General features: G+C 29.4%; 1 protein-coding gene across 1 annotated transcript in view; it reads right to left on the bottom strand.

Moving 5' to 3' along the window:
- mgl (low-density lipoprotein receptor-related protein megalin) overlaps positions 1 to 12,043 on the bottom strand; it is an 80,124-nt gene extending 68,081 nt beyond the window's left edge. Inside the window, exon 1 of the mRNA XM_011500961.1 lies at positions 11,346 to 12,043. Coding sequence (XP_011499263.1) covers positions 11,346 to 11,481 — 136 coding nt within the window. The 5' untranslated portion in view covers positions 11,482 to 12,043. The remainder of the gene's footprint in view (positions 1 to 11,345) is intronic.
- Between the last annotated feature and the right edge of the window lie 10,303 nt (positions 12,044 to 22,346).

The following is a 22,346-nucleotide window of genomic DNA, read 5'->3' as shown; positions in this document are numbered from 1 at the left end:
ATTCGTCACTATGAATAAAGCTATGACGAACAAATATAATAATGGAATACCGATATAGCAATCCAACTTTTATGAAAGGAATATTACATTAAATCCCAATTCTTCTCGTCTACAATAGTTCAGGACGTCTTACAATAAGCACGAATAGATCAATAAATCGTAAAATTGTAATCCAAAGTATGAAATCTAATAAATTTAAGTTAAATAAGACAATTTATTATACTCAAGTTAATTTATTAAGTTATTTGAATAAACATTTATTAACCATACAGGACTTCGAAAGCATTACGAGTAGAATCAATAATGTCGCTTTGTGTCATGTCGCCCGGAGAAGAACATCGATAAAGGTGGACAAGGACTTGAGCTGCAAGCGTGTTCCCTCCGAAATCCAGAGATAGAGAAGGAAACAGGTGCCTGGCTACCTGCGTACGCGCCTCCTCTAATACACGCGCAAAATGCCACGTTCTTTTCATGGCCACTACGTCATACATGCACCGGTCTCAAGTACGCGCTTTTGCTTCAACAAGAAGAAAAAATAGTTCTAGAGTAGTACGTAATTGTATGACAATCTGCTTATTGTTTAGTCTGAAATTTAAAGTAATTGGAATTGACGTTATCCTAGATTGTCTAAACGTACTTCGAACGTATTTTGAGAATCGCTTGAAAAATAAATCATGGGATTTGGTAAATGGGATTTGGAGAAACGATAATTGACTGTCTAGCAATTCTGACGCATAAAGGTAATTTGGAACAGTGGTTTCGGTTGTTTAAACGATCGATTTCAGTTCAACACGTGTCACTCGGAAAATCAACGATTTTTGACCTCGGTAAGCTCATTATAATGCACACGTAATTTCTTCCTAAAATATATTAACAAAACCAATCATTACAGTCTCCTTTAAGCCTAACAAGTATCTAGGCTTATATTCTATTCGAATATTTTATTTAAAATTGATTATATCAGAATTATATTATTATACAAATAATTTAAATACAGTAATTGAATCAACAATAATAATAAAGCTGTGAATAATGTACATAAAAAAAGCTTAAATGTAAAGAAAATGAAATCTAGAGCATATATATTGCTAATTAAAATCTATAAAAAGATTATTGATTATAATTCGTATAAATTACAAAAATTTACGATATTATTTATTATTATAATTATAATTACTGTAATTATTATATTTTTAATTATTATATAATTATAAATTTTAAAGATATTTATTATGTATTAAATTACATTCGTAGATCGAAGTTAAATTAATTATGTGGAAATTTCTAAGTTTATGTAATCTAAATCTAAAAAAATTTTAAAATACATGTAGCAAATACTTTTGCAGATTATACTATTGCTACTTACAATACTGCCAGTTTAAAACAATCGAAATTTAGTAAAAATGAGAAAGTAAAGAAATGGTAATTATAGTTTTTCCATTCTCAAAATCTCCATTGCCAATTTGAATATGGCAGTATTCCTTTTTTACAACTGTGTTCAATGTGCACAATTAAGTATTATCTGATATACGTGGAAAATCGTAAATAAACGTTTGAAAATGTTCTTACCTAACTTAGTAATGTAAATGCCTTGATAATGACATTCTTAAGTAGAAAATTAAGAATGGAAATAGTTTCATTTCTGTTAATGTTAAACGCGAGTATTAATCATACGAAAGACACTTTGCTGCTCTTCCAAAAATGGAACGAAATTCGCAATGTACAAAATCACCCGTTCATTATCTCATTTTCCAGTTGCTAAAATAAAAAAGCGCTATTGCAATATGCATTTTACATAATCCAATGTCATAACTGATAATCTTCAAATTTATATAAAATCACGAAAAATTAAAAGATTCTAATCAGATTGCCAATAGCAATTATATCGATAAATTGAATGAAATTTTTCTTTGTTTACAATTTTCACATCTTTATCATTTGGAGGATTAGCGTATCACGAGGCACGTGTGCTGAAGCAAAGCATAAGCACCATTCTTATCAAGTTGGGGCTGTTGAAAGTCTCGTTGACCGAACAATGGTGAAAAAGGAAGAAAAGAAATACCCGCGCATCAGTGAAATTAGCAGGTCGAGCGTGAAATCGTGTCTTTTCTACAAAATACGTGAACGTGCGCGAACTCGTTAGAGGGACAAAATCATACCGATGTAAGTAAGGAAGTAAGCGACACCAATCGCGTTACATGATCACAACAATTTTAAGTGCTCTAATCCGTACTAGTGATTTTTGTATACCGATAATTTTATTTATAAAACAAGCATAAGGAAATTTTACAAAAATTTAAACATTTCAAATTTAATGGGTATATATTTATTTTAAAATATTGGTAAAGTTGATAGATTTATGAGCTTAAGATAAAGCCAAATGTTTATAATTTACAAAAATTCTAAAGTGTTTTTACAAAAAATTACACAACCTTTTATTAATTACACGAACAATGAAATAAATATTTAACAAACCACTTGTAAAAATATTTCTTACATTAAGATATATGCTCAATTACAACACCCGCTATGTATTAAAAATGTCTTTCAATTTAATGCATGTCAGATAAAATCGGTTGACCATAATTATAGAAATTATATATATATATATATATATATATATATATATAATAAGGTAATGCACATTGAATATTAGTTAAAGTCTTATAATCGTATTAATTATTAATGTTCATGAATCAATCGATTATATTAATTAATCTACAAATATGAGAAGCTGTTTAAAATTGTGAACGTTTTCTGTTTAAATCGAACAAATATTATCGCTCAAAGTAAAGGCATTTAGGTCTTATGCCAGACACATGTATACGATTACAATAATAAACCATTAAAAAAAGTTATCAGATTTAAAAAATAAATATTCATAAAGGAAATGAAATAAATTCTAATTATATCACGAAATATATTCATTGGAACGGACGCCGTGAAAATATTTCAATATCATGCTAGCTGTATAAAATAATACAGAGCTCTACATTTGCTGCCTTGCATACGCTCACTTTTCCCGTACATCAACCTCATGACTCAACTAGCGAGCCAGAACCTGCATTTACACCATCGCTTCTTATATTTCTGATGTAAAAGAAGCGCACCTCACATAAAATCGTATCTTTTTCTTGTGCTCCGCGAGAACTAGACTCCTCTAAGTCATGCTTACGATATCAACTCAAAAAATGAACTCCAGTATATTATAGCTCTCATTGTTGGCTTTTGAAATTAGAAGTTAAGTGTCATGGCACACGCTTTCCGATTATTTCGATCTACGATTGCTCGTTACAACGTTCATTCTTTCCACATCTAATATTTTTCTTTTTAATCTACACATAAGGAGATGATGTTTTAATTAGTTTTATATAAGAGATAAGAGATTCGATAGTCTCTGATAAAATAATCGAAGAAGTAGAGGAAATACCGAGATCGTTCTTATATCCTTTCTCTACTTTTTTTTTTCTTATTCTTATTTTTATCAATTCCTTTTTCTTTTTTTTCATAAGACCGGTTTCCTGACATGGAAATGCCAACGATGACGATGAAGACGACAACAACGACGACAACAACGATGACAACGATTCATACTTACATTAAAATACGTGGACAGAGCTTTTGATTTTCCTGGATGACACGAAGTTACGTCCGCACTCGAGCAGAGAAGCAGGAAAGATTCGTGACGATCTGGTCATTTCTCTCTTCTCTCTCTCTCTCCCTCCCTCTCTATACTCCAATGACCATGCTAAAATAGCGTCTCGTTTTTCTCTCCTTCCTTAACCACTTCGTCACAGATAACATAACGAGACATATCTGCGTATTCTTAGAGCTTAGAGACACCCGCTACACGTTAGATCGACCATGAAAATTAATTACAGCATTATCGTCAAGTGTTTGTATGTATGTACAGACGGGTGGACATCGAACAAAAAATTTTGATTTCCTGGGCGGGTTGAGATATCTTATAAAGAGAAATAACTTGCTTAAAAGGAGTTTTCCGTGAAAGATTAAAACTTTGTATGAAATCGTTATTAAGAGGGGAGAAAAACGAGGAAGGAAAGGAAAACAGAGGATCTAAGTCCATATCGGTAATAATTGGACCGCTACATCATGGAATAAAAACACCTTATAGATTATTAAACTCTTAGTAGTAAACTGATACATACTCATAATATGTTATCACATTGAATGTGAGCTCGCTGCTAACTCCTATGCCAGTGACTTTTCACCCTTTAAAGAACTCTGTTAAATAATAGTTACTTAATCAAATGAATATGTGAACCGATAATTTTAATTATCTAAATAGACATTGATTAAAACGACAGAACTTCTGCGATTATGATGTTAAATATTAAAAAGATTCGAATTTTCTTTTGTTTCAATAATAAGAATTATCAGTATGGTAAAACTAAAACTAAGATTATTACTTGATTGTCTTGTAAATTTATATTTTACAAATAATTACTTTACCTATAGATAATTGCTAAAATAACCTATGTTTTAACTCTTGTAACATTTCTAAATTCTTAACTAGTATAAGATTTAAAAAATTTAATTAACCGCAAGTGAAAAGTAGTTTTTTTAAATCCGTAATGCATTAATTAATAACGTTTATATAATATAGCATAATAATTAAACAACTAATTAATAATTATGAAAGATCTTTTTCTCGTATTGATTTAATTTATTTTAATATTTAAAACCACGCATTTTAACCGGATATATATCGAAATTGATAATGTTTTCCTTGAATTTAGAGGAGTCACGGTCAGTATGGTCGACCCACATAATCTCATTCGCACGAACCCTACACGTTTCATGCTTACAATCTGCTTATGCGACTACTAGAATTAAGTATTTAAAAACAATATTACAGCAACTGATTGAAGCAAACTCTTTTCTGGTGATTTGGTTTATTTTTGTTTTATTTAGTTTTTTGTTTTAATTTTAAGACAAACGTCTTGGTAATTACATATATGAAGTGCTAACGAAGCTTCGATGCTTTAAAATGAAATTTCCGTCATCTCAAAATTCAAGCTATGATCATTTTATTTTTTAAATATTTAGAGAAATTTTCTCGTATCCTTTGTCATAAAGTTCTTTAAATGAATTTTAATAAGAAGCTAATATCTTTTCTTACCTAAGTGATCTCATTATCGGTATCATTAAGATACATTGATTTTGATTATAGGCTATTCAGGCAAAAGTAAAGGATTGCCATAGGCAAGTCGGTTTCTCTTCGAAAATACTAAATAGCTGTACAAACCTTTTAAGTCCAATAATTTGAATTACATTGAAACGATTTAATTTCCCCAGTCAAGGAATGAGCAACGAAAAATAAAAAAATAAAATGATGGGAATTCTATTTCAATTTTATTTAGGTATATAATTTCCAATTTAATTCAGCTGGACATTAAGCTGGACATAGAAGCCACATTTAATGGATACTTTATAAGGTATTGAGTGAGTAATAGTTGAAATAAGATCTTATAATGTTAATTTGTTAATCATTGCTATGCTCTGAGAAATTTTATCTCAATTAAAACGAGCGCATTAATTTTAAGTATCTTAACCGTCTATCGTAATTGTAAAAATAAAAATCACATCAATTATTGCAGCTTGTACAGTCTCTTTTCTTCAATAAACAACATTGTTAGCGAATATTCAAAATAAAATTCGAACCAATTGATAATAGTCATAACCGATTTTCCACTTCTATTCCTTGTCAAGACGAGGCGGTCTATCTACCAAAAGCTAAAAGACAGGGAAGAGGATAATACCATTCCATTAGGAATCTCTGGTGTAACACGAGCATCTAATCCAACTCCCGGTATGTCGGTACCTCGCGGCGCTTCTCTACGACGCGACTAAAATGCAAAACCGGTTTGAAGTGTAGCACTGATCGTGGATATAAAAACGATTACGATGCTCGGCCCGGTGCGTCCTTCGTCACTCTTCCATCGTACCAATCGCTGCTATTGCTGTTGCTGCAGTTGCTGTTGCCGCCGTTGTTGTTGTTGTTGCTGTTTCTGTTGTAGCAGTTGTTGTTATTGCTACTACTGCCTCTAGCCACTTCTCGTCTTTCTACGCCCCACGCACGTACGCAAGCACGCGTATAATGTTGCTAGAGAGTAGCGCCACGACGGCGATGTCAGGTCGAGTCAGTGAATCAAGGTTAGGGCACCTAGGCCTACGCGCTCGATTTCCCCAAGATTAGACCTCTTGGAAATTTCATCGCGGGCGGTTTTTTTAGTGCCAGCTCGTTACGAGTATTCGAATAAGTAATCAAATAATCGCCGTGAAAGTTGAATTCCATTGGCCTTTTGTGTGACAACCGTTAAAATTTTGAATCATAGCTAGCGTCTTTCCCCTACCCTCACTGCACCGTATTCTCCGCGTCTTGGTATATCCAATGGGTTCTGATTAAACTTGGCCAAGCTTCGCGATGCTTCGTAGATAGGAATGGAATTGTTTAATATTTAATGGAACGAGTGTTTGATCGTGGTTTGAGTTCCCTATTAAGGGAATTATTGTATCTATTTTATTAATTAGCTTAGATTCGACTAGTTGTCAATATGTTTTATTGGAGGGAGAATTGAGATTTTTATAATCAGCAAACACACGTTTCATAATTCTGTTCATTATTCGATTTAACTGTGTCATTGTTTTGATTTTTAATATTTAGCCAAATAAAGCGAATAAAGTGAAAAAGCCGGTAGAAAGGGAATAAAAAGCACGATCATCCTCGTCTTTATTCAGTGATTGTCATCGCTGAACAATTACCAAGTGTAACTATGTAGAAACATAAATCCGTCTCAATCGAAGACAATTAAAATCAGATTTAATTGAAAAGACAGACTTTCGATCGTTAACAAAATTCGAAATTGTAAATACGCTTCTTCGGCAAGTCTTAATTTTCAGCAAACGGCGCGTGCATTGAACAACGCCTCTACCGACATGAAAAGCCAAAGTAATAATGAACGATTAATTGTTACGATTAACACTGTTCTACAAAAGACGAGATAAGACTGAAGTAGCAACAGAGTCAAATTAAACGTTGTCGGCTTTTATTAAAATTTCGAATACCTGTCGATCTCACAAAATGGCACGGCTACAAAATCATAATTACCCTAAGCTGTAAGGTTTGTAACTCCTATTTTCAATGTTTCTACTTATGTAGCACAGAAATTACAAACTACGAGACATTAAACATAGGCAGCACTAAATTTTGAAATTTATAACATATTGCGCGCATCTCAGTAGTGCGAATATTAAATATCCGAGACACGATTACCTGCACCATTTTGCTATATAACATTTATTCACAGGTACATGACGGAGTTATCCCTTCCTTGCCATCTTTTTAATCGACTTGTATCACAGCAATTGTTTTACGATGACTCTCTTTTTTTTAATACCATTGAAAAAGTTGTAAATCTCTATTATCCCTGTCCCCGGCGTGGAAGACAAATGTCGGCTGATGGCTTTTTCAAGATATCAACAAAATCTCGTTCACTGTCTACTGAATATAAACTGAATATTAAATGTAAGCATGGATTTTAATATCGATTATTAATAAAATATTAATTAATTGAACACACCAGTAGAATGATTTATTAATCAGATTAATAATTAATGATGATTTGTAATAATAAACACAACTACGAATGCGATAACTATATCGCACTTACAAAATTGAATGCCGAATGTCTTTCGTTAGAATAAATTTGGGATTGCCTTTGTAAATCGTGTCCTCGCAAAGACATAATATTTATACATATAGGCGGACTCAATGACACCCGATAACGCTACTCATTCCCTAATCATAATGAATTACGCTAGATGTGCGAAAGAAAAATTAATGGATCGGCGAGCCAAAAACAAAAGAAAGGAAATGTAAAATCGGGCGTCAGGAATGAAAATAAAATATTATTCGTGTTCAATAATACGACAAGGAAGCTCGAGGCTTAATTTCACGATTAATTGGCGACGAACCATTTTAAAATTTCAACTTTAAAAACGACTCGTAAGAATTATTTAGAAAGATAATTTTTGTTACGAAAATCGGTGAATATTCACCTAAGATTACATAATAGGATGTGAACAATTCCACGGAAGTGAATATTCTTTGTCATGTATCATTCAAGTAATTGACGTTTGGGAATTGATATATTTTCAAAAAAATTTTATTAAGGCATATAATTTTGTGAGTGTTGCATTTGTGCAATCGTCCTTCAGTGAACATTACTAAAAAAAATTTGTACGCATCGAGGAAGAAGATGTTATAGCTATTTTATTCTACAATGTATATCCTATGTTACTTCTTGCATTTCCTTAGTATTATCGAATTTTTATTAACACTGCAATAAGTTTTATTGTTATTTAATGACTGATGTTGGCTTGATCTCGACTCTCATTATTATGCCGAAAAAGGAATTTTACTTTCCAATAATTAACTTTATAGGTACATCATGAAAGCCACAATACAGAGGAATTTTTCCGAGTGCAATTATGTGAATCAATTTCTTTCCAAATACAAAGAGCGTTATGTTGAATATATTTCTAGTTTATAAATGTAGTCGAATTAAGATTCGTTAGAAAATTTTTACAATAGTATTAAATAAAGAAATCAAATTATAATTCAGCGTGGGAAATCATTAAAAATGTATATTATGGGTAAATAACAGATGCTCGTCAATTTACAATTAAATGTTAGACGAGAAAAAGGAAATGATATTTACAAATGTACGCATTTAATGAATGAATACTGTTTAGTTTTGATATATCAGACATTAGAATAAGGGAAATAATATTCAAACTACGAAAATATGTGTTTGAGAGCAGAAAAATTTATAATCACTTAAATAATTTAAATATTGTTCGCATGGAAAAGCGTCAGACCAATTTCTCGGTATTTACAATTGACAGCTTATAAAATACGTCGAAGTAATAAAAAATAATTTTCCTTTCATTTCTATAATAATACAAATTATTAAAAAAGTGTTTATCAAACCCGAGATACGAATGTCATTTAGAATTACAAAACACTGGAATTTTTTTTTCATGTAATCTTATCACAATATAAAACTTATTTCACAGTCGCTGCAAGCAAATGAATATGTACACTCGTACTTATAGACAAACTACGCCATGAGCAAAAGTGCCATTTTATTTTTTTAATTTTACTCCCTCTAGATTAGAGCTGAATCAGTGCACGGAAGGCGCTTTTAACAAATTATTGTCAAAGATTGAAGTTTATGTCGTCATCACTCCACGACATTTAAGAATTTTTGCTTTGGGAGATGCAATTTTCACGTATTTATTATTATTTCGTTTAAAAAATCATTTACCGAATTAAAATTATTATTATTAATTCCAAAGAGCACAGTCAAATACATATTTCGGTAATTGAAATAATATTTTGTTAATTGTTCCTTGGCCAAACATTCACAGGATATAATAAAATACTTTGTAACTACAAATTGCACTTCTTGGAATTAAAGTTATCGTACGTTTATTATTAAATCTAATAATATTGCGCTACAGTCTACTAATTGTCTAATGAATCCATAGTCTAACAAAGTCAATAGCTTTTTGAAATATTAGTATTTTTACGTGGGGAATTTATAAATAATTTATGAAACGTTTTGAAACACAACCATACCTCAGTTGTTACATTATATACGGTAATGCACATGACATATTATCACATTGAAGAACTATTGACATTTATATAAGTGAACTTTTATAGGACACATATTTTTTACCCTACGAAGGGCTAAAACGGGGAAAAATATAAATATCGACCTCCCTTCAATAACTGTTCCTTCCTTTTTGTATTTGTCCTCTATTATACTCCAGAACTTTCATTTTCAATGAATGCAAACGTAGGTGTAAAAAAATTGTTAAATACCAATTTAACATTTAAAATACGAATTCATCTGCTTCATTCAAAATCATGTCACGTCATTCTACATCGGATGTATTGTCGAAGATCGGCCTTTTGATGAGCGTTGCCCTGTGACGAAAATCGAACGTGAGTGTTGCAATTAATTTATTTGCCAATGTTTATTCGGCGGCAATTTTTTCTGCGTAGCCATTACAGCATTTTTTTCGGCGGCGTTGTTATTGGTATAAAAAGGAATTTTCACGGCGCAAGCAAAATCCACGTAAGTGCAGCATGTTTACTTCTTGATTCCTCTTCGCTTTCAAGTTGGACGATGACAAAGTGCATAATACTAGTCGCATATACGACATCGATAGACGCCCCCCTCCACCCGCCCATTCAACCGATATCCATACATCGATACAGGATCTACATACCCTTTGGGCAATGCAATCACTTAATCGATAATTTGTGTATCAAAAGTGCAGACATAATATTATAATAATTTTATATTAAATTAAAATATACGGTATTCTCTTCTAACTAATATTCTCCTTAACGGTAATATTTAAACCTTTATAAGAATTACGTTTAAATGCAATTACGTATTTCCAAGAGCGATTATGTCGAATAAGCGTTTTAAGAGAGCAAAACAACAATTTAATTAAAAAAAATCCACGTAGATGCCGATTATAAATGTGAATTAAAAAAACTCTATACAATTATTTTTATTTAAAAAAAATTTTTATTATTAATTCGATGTTTAGATTATGTGCTCTTATGCATTTCATTCTGTATGGCGAAAAAATGGGCATTAAATTTTATAATGTTACATTATTAAAATATGTATATTCAAGTTACTTCCTAAAAGCCATACCTCGAATAATTTATTGATAAGCTAAATTACATGTATAATAAAAAAGAGACGATTAAGAAAAGGCGCTATCGTGTTTGTGAAACAAAAATAAAATTAATATATCTTATTCACGTGATGTCCCTCTTTAACTATTATTAAATTAATTATACTGATCGATATTCCGCACTGGATTACGTCATGTTACAATTAGTACTTGTTTATCATATAGCGTATATAATTAGCGCGTAAATTTGAAATATTAAACGATGGATTCGCTCGGCTCCATGAGAGTAAAACCATCAATGGTAACGGTCAACGAGAACTTTATAACCTCACTTTTTCCGTGATCCATCAAGGTGATCGACTCCGTTAAAGCAACCGATCGCAGTAAAATTTTCGGCATTCTCAGTGCTCGATGCATTATCGATCAACTACTAATGAAGCATAGGTGAATTATGTTCCCGTGAAAGACGTGAAGAAAAGCTCGCAAACGCTTTAGTTTCATGACAAATCGCAAAGTCGATACTGATTAAGATCTTGTAACCTGCGACATTCCGGCTTGTCAAGCGCAATCTGAAAAAAAAATATGCTTCGACGTACCGACTCCCTTGGCGGCGTCGGCTTCAGGTATCCAGCAGGTGATGAGGAGGACGAGGAGGTGGAGAAGGCAGCAGCAGATGCCGAAGGCCCCGGCCGCGTTAATCTCCCGGCGACGATGTCGCGGTACGACCGCCATCGCGCCCCAACACCACCGTCCTTTCACGACGGACCCAGCGCCTCACCTGCCGCTCCTCGGGGCAGCGCAACTGGGCCCTTTAAAAATGGCGCGTTCTCCAGGACGCGAGGCTCTACTGCCGGCCCGGGCGCGGCCGATTGCTGGGGCGGCGGCGGCTCTTTTCGCTTCAGCACCCTTATTCTGCGCTCCTCTATCCACTCTGCCTCTCTCTTTCTCTCTCTCTCTCTCTCTCTCTCTCTCTCTCTCTCTTTCTTTCTTTCCTTCTCAGGGATGATTTTCCTCGTTGCAGCACAGCGAGCCTCAGTCCATGGCGTGTTCTGAAGTTCTTTTAGCGGTTGGCTTCCAAATTGGAATTGGCTACGATTCACAACGCGGGCACGCGCACACCGAGTCTCTTTCCTTCTCGTCCTCTCTTGTTCCCCGCCGTTCTCGCTCGCTCTCTTTCTCTCGTCTACCTCACAGTACACGCAAACCTTCTACACCCGGTCGCGGTCAACAGGCGACTGCCCGGGACCCGTGTGCCTCAACAACCGATGGCAAGTCTCTCCAGCCGCGGCTCTCCTTTCCTGGTCCCCGCCGCCAGGCCACCTCTATCACTCTCTCGCTCTCTCTCCCTCCCCCGCTCTATATCTCACTTACTCTCTCTAATTCCCTCTCAATATACACTGAGTATAACGCGACCAACATGGCGACTTGTGCCGGCGACAGGTACCTTGTCTCTCTCTCTCTTTTCTTGCTCAGTCTCACTCGAATTCTGCCTTTTTCTACCTCTCCCATGCTGCTCTAACCTTTTCGAACTACGCGTGCATGTATGCGTCGTCGTGCGCGATGCCTCCTCAGTTCTCGGTCGCCAGCAACTTGTTGCTACCGGCCGCAAGGAGGAATTAAATGCAAAATAAAACGAACTTGGTCGAAGAAACTAATATTACATATGCTACCTTATACACTTACAAATTATTTTTGTTACGTCTTTTTCTATTTTTTTATTTTATCTCCTAAAAATGTTTTATTAAAGACAACGCGATAGTCCTGTACGTCGATGACAAGTCTCGTTGGAGATGTAGTCAAAGCAGCAATGAGACTTAGATTGCAAGTATCCATGAAAATTCAAGTAATTCGCGTAATGTATATTTTGAAGAACTTATAATTTAATACTATGACTTCAATGAAAAAGTAATTTTGATAAGATTCTTTTACATTGCACTTCAAATGAATGTACGATGCCCAGTTTAATATGCTTTATACCAATAAAAATTATATTCTGTTTAGAATTGGGTGTTATTTTACTTATTACAGTATTTAGATAAGTAAAAATTTAATAAAAATTCCATCTAAATATTATTTAATTCGAATTAAGACAATATTACAGTTGCTGTATATATATATATATTTATATACAAAACTGTATACTGAATTACTAATATGTTCTTTTCAAAAAGGACTTGGAATTCAATCTGCAAACAATGTACAATATTTAAAAATGTAATTTGTTATTTTTGTTAGATATCATTTATTTCTGTATTTAAATTCTATTATAACATTTTTAATAATATAATAAATTTAATTTGAATATTATGGCTCCGGAAGTAATAAAAATCACTAAAACTATATATTCTACATATCATAATGTAACGTTCACTTTCCAAAGCTTCACATTAAAAATAAAATCTATTTCAAAGAAGCCATCGTGTTCTTTCACATAATTTTATTATTTATATGATCTCTATAATTGATATAAAAATAATCCAAGTTTCTTAACATTTTATTTTACCTAAAAATGAAAACCATTGAATAGTAGTTTCCAAAAATCTTATAACTCAAAAGTCCAAAAATCTTCAATAATGTATTATTGAATTCTATACAAGGTTTTGATATTCTAACTGCTATTTAAATAATATACAAATAAATATTAACCCCATATTTATGGAATGTGCAGATGTGGCTAATATTACTAAGTGACATAGATGTGCACGTGCAAATTACAGCACATATATAGTATAGAAGATTAAACTATGCCAGCATTCGCCATATGATCTACAATATCGACATTTTTTAAGTAACTTATTTCAATGTCACGCAATGAAACACTAAAATATTTGATAAAAGGCTAAACTATAATAATATTATATAATGTATGCACAGTGCATAAATTATAATTCTTTTTCACGTACGTAATTACAATCTACGTAATAGTAGATTGTACGATGGGCATTCTCGGACTATAAATATAATTTAAGCAAAATGAATCTGCAAATGTTCGTTTCTTCCTTTTCATTCTAACACCAAATATCGTACTTTTTCGTTCTATACTTTATTAATTGGAAACAATGTTTAGAAGTTAATTGGCATAAAATGATACTATCCATCTTAATTATCACTCAAATAAAAACATAAAAATTATGTATTCATTGAGTACATCTCTCGTTACCTACAAATTTTGTTCTGAAATAAAATTAAATAATTATCTACAATTTTTTTTCTTTATAAATAAAGTCTGTACTTACTTACTTAGCTATGTATTTTTAATATTCTAAATTTTTAAATTTCATATCTCACTGCCCATCAACAACTAAAATGATCTTTATCTCCGTCTATTTGATTTTTTTCATGCAATTAGTTACTTATTCCCATTTCAATTCCTAAATGTTACGATACAAAATTTTTCAAGAATTCTAGTTAGAAAACACTACACATTCTCTTAACTATACGCCACTCTATGAACTTATTCGTATAATTATTAAAATTCCTATAGTCAATTTTAGTCATTTGAACTAATAATTATATTTCCTTTAATAAATAAATGGCTCTGTACTATAATAAAAATTAATTGAGCTTAATGTAATATCACTTTCCTAAGTATGCAACGAAGATAACAATTTAGAATATATTAAAGTAGTAGTTGAAAAAAAGATTAATATCAATAAAGCATTCATCAATTTGGATAAATAATAAAATTATATAGATCTTATCAACTTGAATTTTATATAAATTTCAATAATTTTAATAATCAAACTACATTAACAATTTAGTTAGCTAAATATTTCTAAATTTTTTTTAACATTTTATAAGTGATATTGTAGATTTATACTTTTAAAATACCTTAAGTAAATCTACTTTAATCTGTTTTTTCCTTTTAAAATTATTGTACATTAATGCGATATTGAATTTTCTAAAATTATAAAAGCAATGTAATTTTTTAACTATACGTGATACATTGTAAAATATTCAACATAAATATTTTATTAACTGTAAATGATCGCTACAATAAAGCATTGAAAAACTTAATCGTTAGATAGGCCCAATCTCAAACTACTTTCCGCATTAAGCTTTAAAGTGATTGCATTCTTTTACGAAATTGTATTTTAATCCTTGGATAATCTTTTGAAAGATCGAATGATTGATTTTTCTTTTACTTCATCCATATTAAACGCCTTTAGATAAATATTTTGAAGTTAATAAATATATATGTATAATATTTTATGAGATCGATATTCGAGAGTATGAGCATACTTCGCGATATCGTGGTAAAAAGTTTCATGATTATACATTTAAATTTTACAGAAATTCTCTTCCAACAAATATTTATGTCGATCAATATCAATTAAGCAGACTCAAAAGACTGTCGAAAAAATTCATAGCGACGAAAATATTTTTGCAGTGTTAGACTTCCTACAAGACTTTTGTTCATCGTATGTAAACCAAAAGATATTTCGCAATTACATCCCAGATACATCTAATTGTTCAAGTGAAAATATATTTTTATGAAATTACTAAATAGAGTCTAGAAAATAACGGCCGAATGCCAAAATCTACTGAAATAACATTATATTTCCGGCAAAATTTCATGAGTTCCTTAATTATCTTCGCATGAGGCATTTGAATCTCCGTTTCTTCCACCGTTTCAAAATTCAAATAATAAAGCTATATATTTTTGTTAATATAACGAAGCTTTATAATACTACATTCAATGTAATATAGCTTTCTTGGTCATATTATTAAACGACTTGCACGAGGAATAAAAAACAATAGAATGAAAACGATGGCAGAGACGTTTTTGATTGCCGTCTCAAAGAGAATCCACGAGGTCTCATAACATCTCGACTTCGAAGGAGCACAAGTTGAGAAGTAAAAAAAAAATAGGTGGTGCCTGTGAGCTGTATCATTGGGTGGTGGTCACGTGTATACATAAAGTCAGGCACATTACGTAGGCGCGCCGTAAATACCGCCGTACGTACTTGTACGCGCCCGTACCAGCCGCACTCTCGTCTCTCTTATTCTCCTACTTCCTTCTCCTCTCGCGCTTTTCTCGCTCACTCGCTTAGCTCCTGCGTGCGAACCTATTTTTCCAGCCGAAGGTATAAACAAACCTCACTTCAAAGATTCATACGGAGCTCAACTCGATGCTAGACTTTACGAGCACATGAGCCTAATAAGGCTTTTCCTATGATTCCGGTCTTTTCATGACTCTTAACTGCCTTTAATTGGGGATTTAGCTGCGTACACACATTTGGATAGAAGGGTCTCGCTTCAAATCTAATGGATTTCGGCTTTCAAGGTTTCCCATTTGCATTGTTGGCTTGTTACTTTACAAATAATTGCGTCCCATGGGTAATGTACTGCGATCTACTTAATGACGAGGCAAAGTAATACAGATTATGTACATGACTGTAATTTGGAAAAATTGCTGAAATATTAATTTTATTAAATATTACTGGCTTATATTAATATTATATTAATATTTCGAATTTCAAAAATAAATTGTTGTATTCGCTGTTTAAAAATACTTCGTTAATAATACACTTTATTATATTCAAAGAATTCCAATTTTATACTGTAAGAAAATTTTATGTTCGAACATTAATGTTGAGTATTGAAGCAATTGCTCTTGTAAATTTTCCTTAATTTTTTTTAACTCCACTTAAATTATATTTTTTGATTAATATAAAAAGTAAAAATATAAAACAAAATTATCTTAAAAATCTTATAATAAAAAAAAAAATGTTGAAAACTATTATGGAATGAAAAGTGAAATAAATTAAATATGTAGAAAAATAAATATTTTTAAATTATAATTTGTTATGGTTTAAATATAATTAAACGAAAAATTCAATATCTTTACATCACTAAAACGGATATTTTCAAATTTAGAATTTATTTTATTCGTAATCGTCTATATTATTGATTCTTCTAAGGCAAATATAAGTAGATCTATGTGTATATATTTTTTTCTCTTGTACGCACAGATATATATATATAGTTCTACAAAAATTAAATAAATACCATCTACATAGATTTCATATTTTTATAGATAATTAAATGAAATATCTATAAAAATTTGCCTATAAAAACATAATTATTTAAATGTAATTGAGAAACTTCAACTTAATACAATTATTAAAAATTATACTTAATAAAATTTATAAAATACAATATTTAGGTACAACTCTTGTATAAATTTTTAGTATTTTACTGTTTCTTTTTGTTAATTTATTTTTATAATTTTTGTTTCACCACAATGTTTTTTGTTTATCACTTTATTTCATTCGATTATTTTAAACTCATTTATCTTAATTAGTTTCTTATAAAATAAAATAAAATTATATTAAATAATAAAATAACAAATATTTCAATCACTCTAATAAGCATTTACACGGTTCCTAGTTTCGGTATTACAAGAAAAATTATGCGGACATTTCTAAATATTTATATTCTGTACACGAATATTTATATAACTGTATCTATTAATGTATGATTTTAAAAAATACTCCAAAAGTAAAAAATATTCGTCGCATACTTTCGTATACTTAAAGATGTGATGTAGATATTATGAAATAATTGTTTCAAAACACCGAAAACATATTTCTTTTGCACGAATACATGAAATGCTGTATAAGTAATTAAAAAATAATTAAATTTTTAGAAAACATCATGAACTATATCAGCCTATATTATACTTATATATTATACAATTTTGAAGATACATTTTCGCATAAATTAATAATTATTTCACCTATTCCATTATATTATATATAATTTGTGATTATAGATATCTTTGAACAGGAAAAAAATTTTAAATAAGAGAAACAAATTCTCGTGCAGCTAATCTACAATGAAAATTTCCAGCGACAGCTGAGGATCTTGATGAGCAAGGGCGTGAAGAAGTAGTATAGCTTCAACACATTCTGATGTTCATAAAACTGTGGCCTACCTCGGAAAATCAATATGCTAATTTTTCTTTCTCTTGTTAGTGTCAACTACACCTCATTGCGGCTATAACCAATGCTGACTTCAAAAATATGATATCGTAGCCTGAGATTGATACAGTTAGCCTATAAACAGAATAGGAAAATCAATTGACATTTAAATATTTATATTAAGCTACGAATTAGGGATATTTAGGAAGAAATATATCAGATACGAGCTTGCTTGAAGTTGCATTCTCAGAGTCCTGATATATAACGGATTACGAAAAAGATAAAAAAAATCTACAGATAAAAGGTATATTGTTTTCGAATTATTTCTCTTATAATACATGGTAATTAAGAAGTCCGAAACACATTAAATTAATAGTTTAGTCGTATCTACTAAAGCTGAATTAACGTATGCAATTGCAAAAGTGGTCTTTATCAACAGTTACTTACGAATTTATTCTCTACACGTATTTAGTCCGTTATTAGTAGTTCAACCTCTCGTAGATATTAAATACCATCAAGTAAGCATTTTAAAATTTTACTTATTTTTATTTTACTTAAATGTCTTATTCAATGCAATACATTTTTCAACACAATAAGTGCTGAAGGATTAAAATTATTATTTATATACCTGAGAATGTCATATACATGTAATAGTAAAATTATGTCTATTTTTTTTAGAAAACTTAAAGACAACCGCAATAGAGCTCGGATCCACAGATATCCGAAACCATTACCTTATTTTTTTTCTTAAAAGAAATTTTCTCTGGTGCAATATATGACAATATAGGAATAATTATTTAACTATCATATATTAGTATTATTTAATATAATGTTTTGAAAGTGCTCTAATGTAATTTATAAAAAATGTCATTCAGATCTCTAATTCAATCAAGGCAAATGCAATTTTTATCCAAAATAAGACGTAGTTTTTTTTCAATAATTATTTCAGATATAAATTATTTTTAAGATTAATGAAATTTATATATTAAATAATCTATGTAAAAGATCTATATTAGTTTTTAATTTACATTAACTTTTTATAAGATACAGACAGTTACTTTTCATATAAGGATAGAATTTTTTTATCAAGAGTCAATTTTTTACAATTTAAAAAATTTTTCTTAAATGAATGCTTTAGATGAAACATTAAGTAAAAATAATTTGACATTTATATTACCGTATTAAAAAATTGCTTTGCATCATCATATTATAAATAAATGTATTACATTTATATTTTTGTCGCCTATTAAAGTCATATATATATATCTTATAGAATATAACTCGTAAGTAATGCGTAAAAATTCAAATGCTGTAAAATATTAAAAAAATAACAATATGACAAAAAAACTAGTAATACAACTTTTATCATATGCAAAATAAAAGCTGATGCATTATTTGAAGGCAAATTTCAATGAGTACAACAATGAAAGAAAATTTTAAATGAAAAATAAGTATTTGATTTTTGTTTTTTACATTCGAAAAATTACATAAATGTGTAATTTTATATTTTTTAGTACAATTTTGTTGAAAAATAAACAGTAGGTTCAAGTAGTCAGCCCTTTTAAATTCAACGATTCTATTATTTAGAAGTTTAGTAAGAGAAAGATAAAACGCATTCGTCTAACGTCATCGAAATAATCGACTAAAGCTGTATGAAAACAATACTTTCGTAGGCGTGTCAGCATAATTCTAAAAAATTCATTCTTATAAATTAGAAATACTCGAAAATCACCTCTAAAATTGTAACGTAATTTATATACTCTTTAATGCTATTGAGTTAAAATCTTAAAAACTGTTTAATTTAAATTAAATCAATAACAAATATTATATGAAAATTATTATTCTTATTGACTATCATTATATTGCATATATATCAATTAGAATTTGGTAAAATATTCGTTTTTTCAATTAAGTATATATTCTAGTTTTAATAAAGCTAATTAAAAATTATTTTGTTATTTATAATTTTAATAATAAATGTGTATACATAATAAATAAATTCGAATAAAAATTCTAACCAATTATAAAATTTTTTCGCAATATTTTCCCATATGACTTGCGTTGTATAATAAAGTGAACGATAATAATTGATAATAATTTTTTGAGATATAGAATGCTCCTTGATCTCAGAATTTTTTTTATCTAAATTTACCATATTTTTATGTATATTTGCGTGTAATCATTTGATTGCATAAAATGATAATAGAAAAATATTTTCTTTTACATTTGTTTGTTTAGTTATCAAAAAATTATAATAGTGTAAGATAATATATCATAAATTTAACTAATAAATCATCTATAACTTAAAACTAACCAATAAATAGAATTTTATGAGTATTTAATTAATTATTATTAAGTAAATTGGTAGTCGAATAAATTGTTATATTATTTACTTTAATAAAACATATTAGTAAAAAAAGCAATTCATCATATATGAAAATTTTTGTAGAATTTTTTTCCTGAATAAAAATTGCTCTACTATAGATGTCAGATATTAACAATTATAAAATTAATTTTCCGCTTTATTTGTAAAAGTTTTGAAAAGTAAGAATCGTAATTCTACTACATATTCACATAATAAACTTACACGAATGAAATGCAAATTAAACTATTCTCCATTAATCTAGCGAAATTTCCTTCATAAAACATTTAATGTCATTTTAATACACTACTTAAACTACAATGTCGAATCATATATACCAAATCGTTTCAATGACATTTCAATGACATGTGATATAAAGATTTTTTAAGTATCTTGACAGTTTAAAAATAATTCAAAAGTAAATGAATTAATTGTTCTTAAAGCTTTCCTATGATTTATTATTAACTATTGATTTTGTCAATTTCATTACAAGTTTTTTAAGACTAATAATTAAAAATACTCAACATATACAAACATTAATGGCTTTTATAACTATAAATAAAAGCAAATTATTTTCATACAATTCGTCCTTATGTTAAACTTTTTGATATCCGTGTGGCTATTACTAGCTACGTTAGTAAGTAAGGTTATTCTTCGAAAATTATATTATTTAACTGCGCTCAATTCTTAGGTTTATTTATTTATCTGTATAAATTCTTGGGCATTTTCGCTTCTATTACGGTTTTCTGTAATCTCGAAGCTATAATTATTACTAATTTATTTAATACTTATTCAGAAATCATCATTTTTAAATCTTTCAATACATAAAATAATAGATTTGTAGACATTATAAATTATTTAATTGGATAATTTGCAACTATGTGTCGGACAAAATCATATATATATCGTGCATAGTGTTTGAATAATAGGTTTGGGTTCCAGTATATGTATGGACATTGTATGTACTCATCTTTCACTGATGTCATTGATGTTATTTATTAATGTTATTTAAGTTTTGAATTATATAATTATTTAGCTGTAAAAATATATATAATTCAATATTATTAAATGATTTAACAGAAATAAATATTCAATAAATAATCATTATAAAGAAGAAATTATTTTAGTGCAATGAAGTTTTCAATAATTATACCTATCAATTATGTTTTTTATGAAATTTTGGAAAATTATTTACACGATATTTATAGTGAAATTTTGATAAAAAAAAAATTAAAATAGAATACAGCTATAATATAATTGTATGATTGAAATATAGAGGACTTTACCAAATTCGATGAAGTAGTAGTAAATTATTCGGTATCACTTAGTAACTGTTTGCAAATTTATTTATATTGCTTTCATAATCTCAGTCGATTCAAATTCTATTAAGAGAAGTTATTATCTATTAAGTAAACTCGATTATTAATGAAGCCATATCTTATTATCCATAAAATTGATTATGTATATTATTATAAATAAAGTAGCATATAAATATAACTTGCTTCATAAATTGTCAGTTGATATAATATATTTAAAATACTAAACGTATAAATGATTATAATGAAATTATCAAAAGCAAATATGGAAGTTAATGGCTATAAATAAACGTTTTTGTGTTATTAAAACTATTTAAATATAAATTAAAATTCTGAAGCATAAAAAAATAATGAGAAACTAAATTTTACTATGTAGGCATAATTTTTGCATAAAATTTATGTCCAGAATCTTTAAATTATTACTGAATGAAGAAAAATTATTTGAGTTTACAGTAATAATTTCTGTGATTATAGATTTATATCTACATGATAAATCTTATTATTAAAAAAATTATCTTTAAAATTTTCAATAATGTAAGTTATCATCATTTTAAATTACTTTAAATTAATAATTTACATATTTTTTAAACAAAAGGAAATATAAGAAAAAAATTACATTTGATTCGTGGAATTTTTCATATTGCATTTCTAACGCTTTAGTTTGTTTTGTACATACCCAAGAATATTCATTCTCAAAGAATTTTTTAACAGCCAATTTTTTATATCAATGGCATAATTATTAGCAGTAATATAATTACAGTGTCAAAAATATGTAAACAAATAAAAAATGCCCATTTACTAAATCTAAAATTTATTTTTTTTGTCTGATTAAGCATAAATTTCTAAATTTTTAAAAATATTTAATTATATTCTATTCTATTAATTTGTGGATTCTGTCATTATTTTTATGTCAACTTTCTATTTATAAAATTATAATTTGCTAAAACTTATTTAATTGTAATATCAGAATACGCAGTAGTATTATTTTATTTT

The sequence above is a fragment of the Ceratosolen solmsi genome, unplaced genomic scaffold (assembly GCF_000503995.2).
Source record: "Ceratosolen solmsi marchali unplaced genomic scaffold, CerSol_1.0 scaffold10, whole genome shotgun sequence".
In the NCBI taxonomy this organism is placed as follows: Eukaryota; Metazoa; Arthropoda; class Insecta; order Hymenoptera; family Agaonidae; genus Ceratosolen; species Ceratosolen solmsi.
Note: the sequence above shows the minus strand (reverse complement) of the source record. Positions and strands in the feature narration are given on the sequence as shown.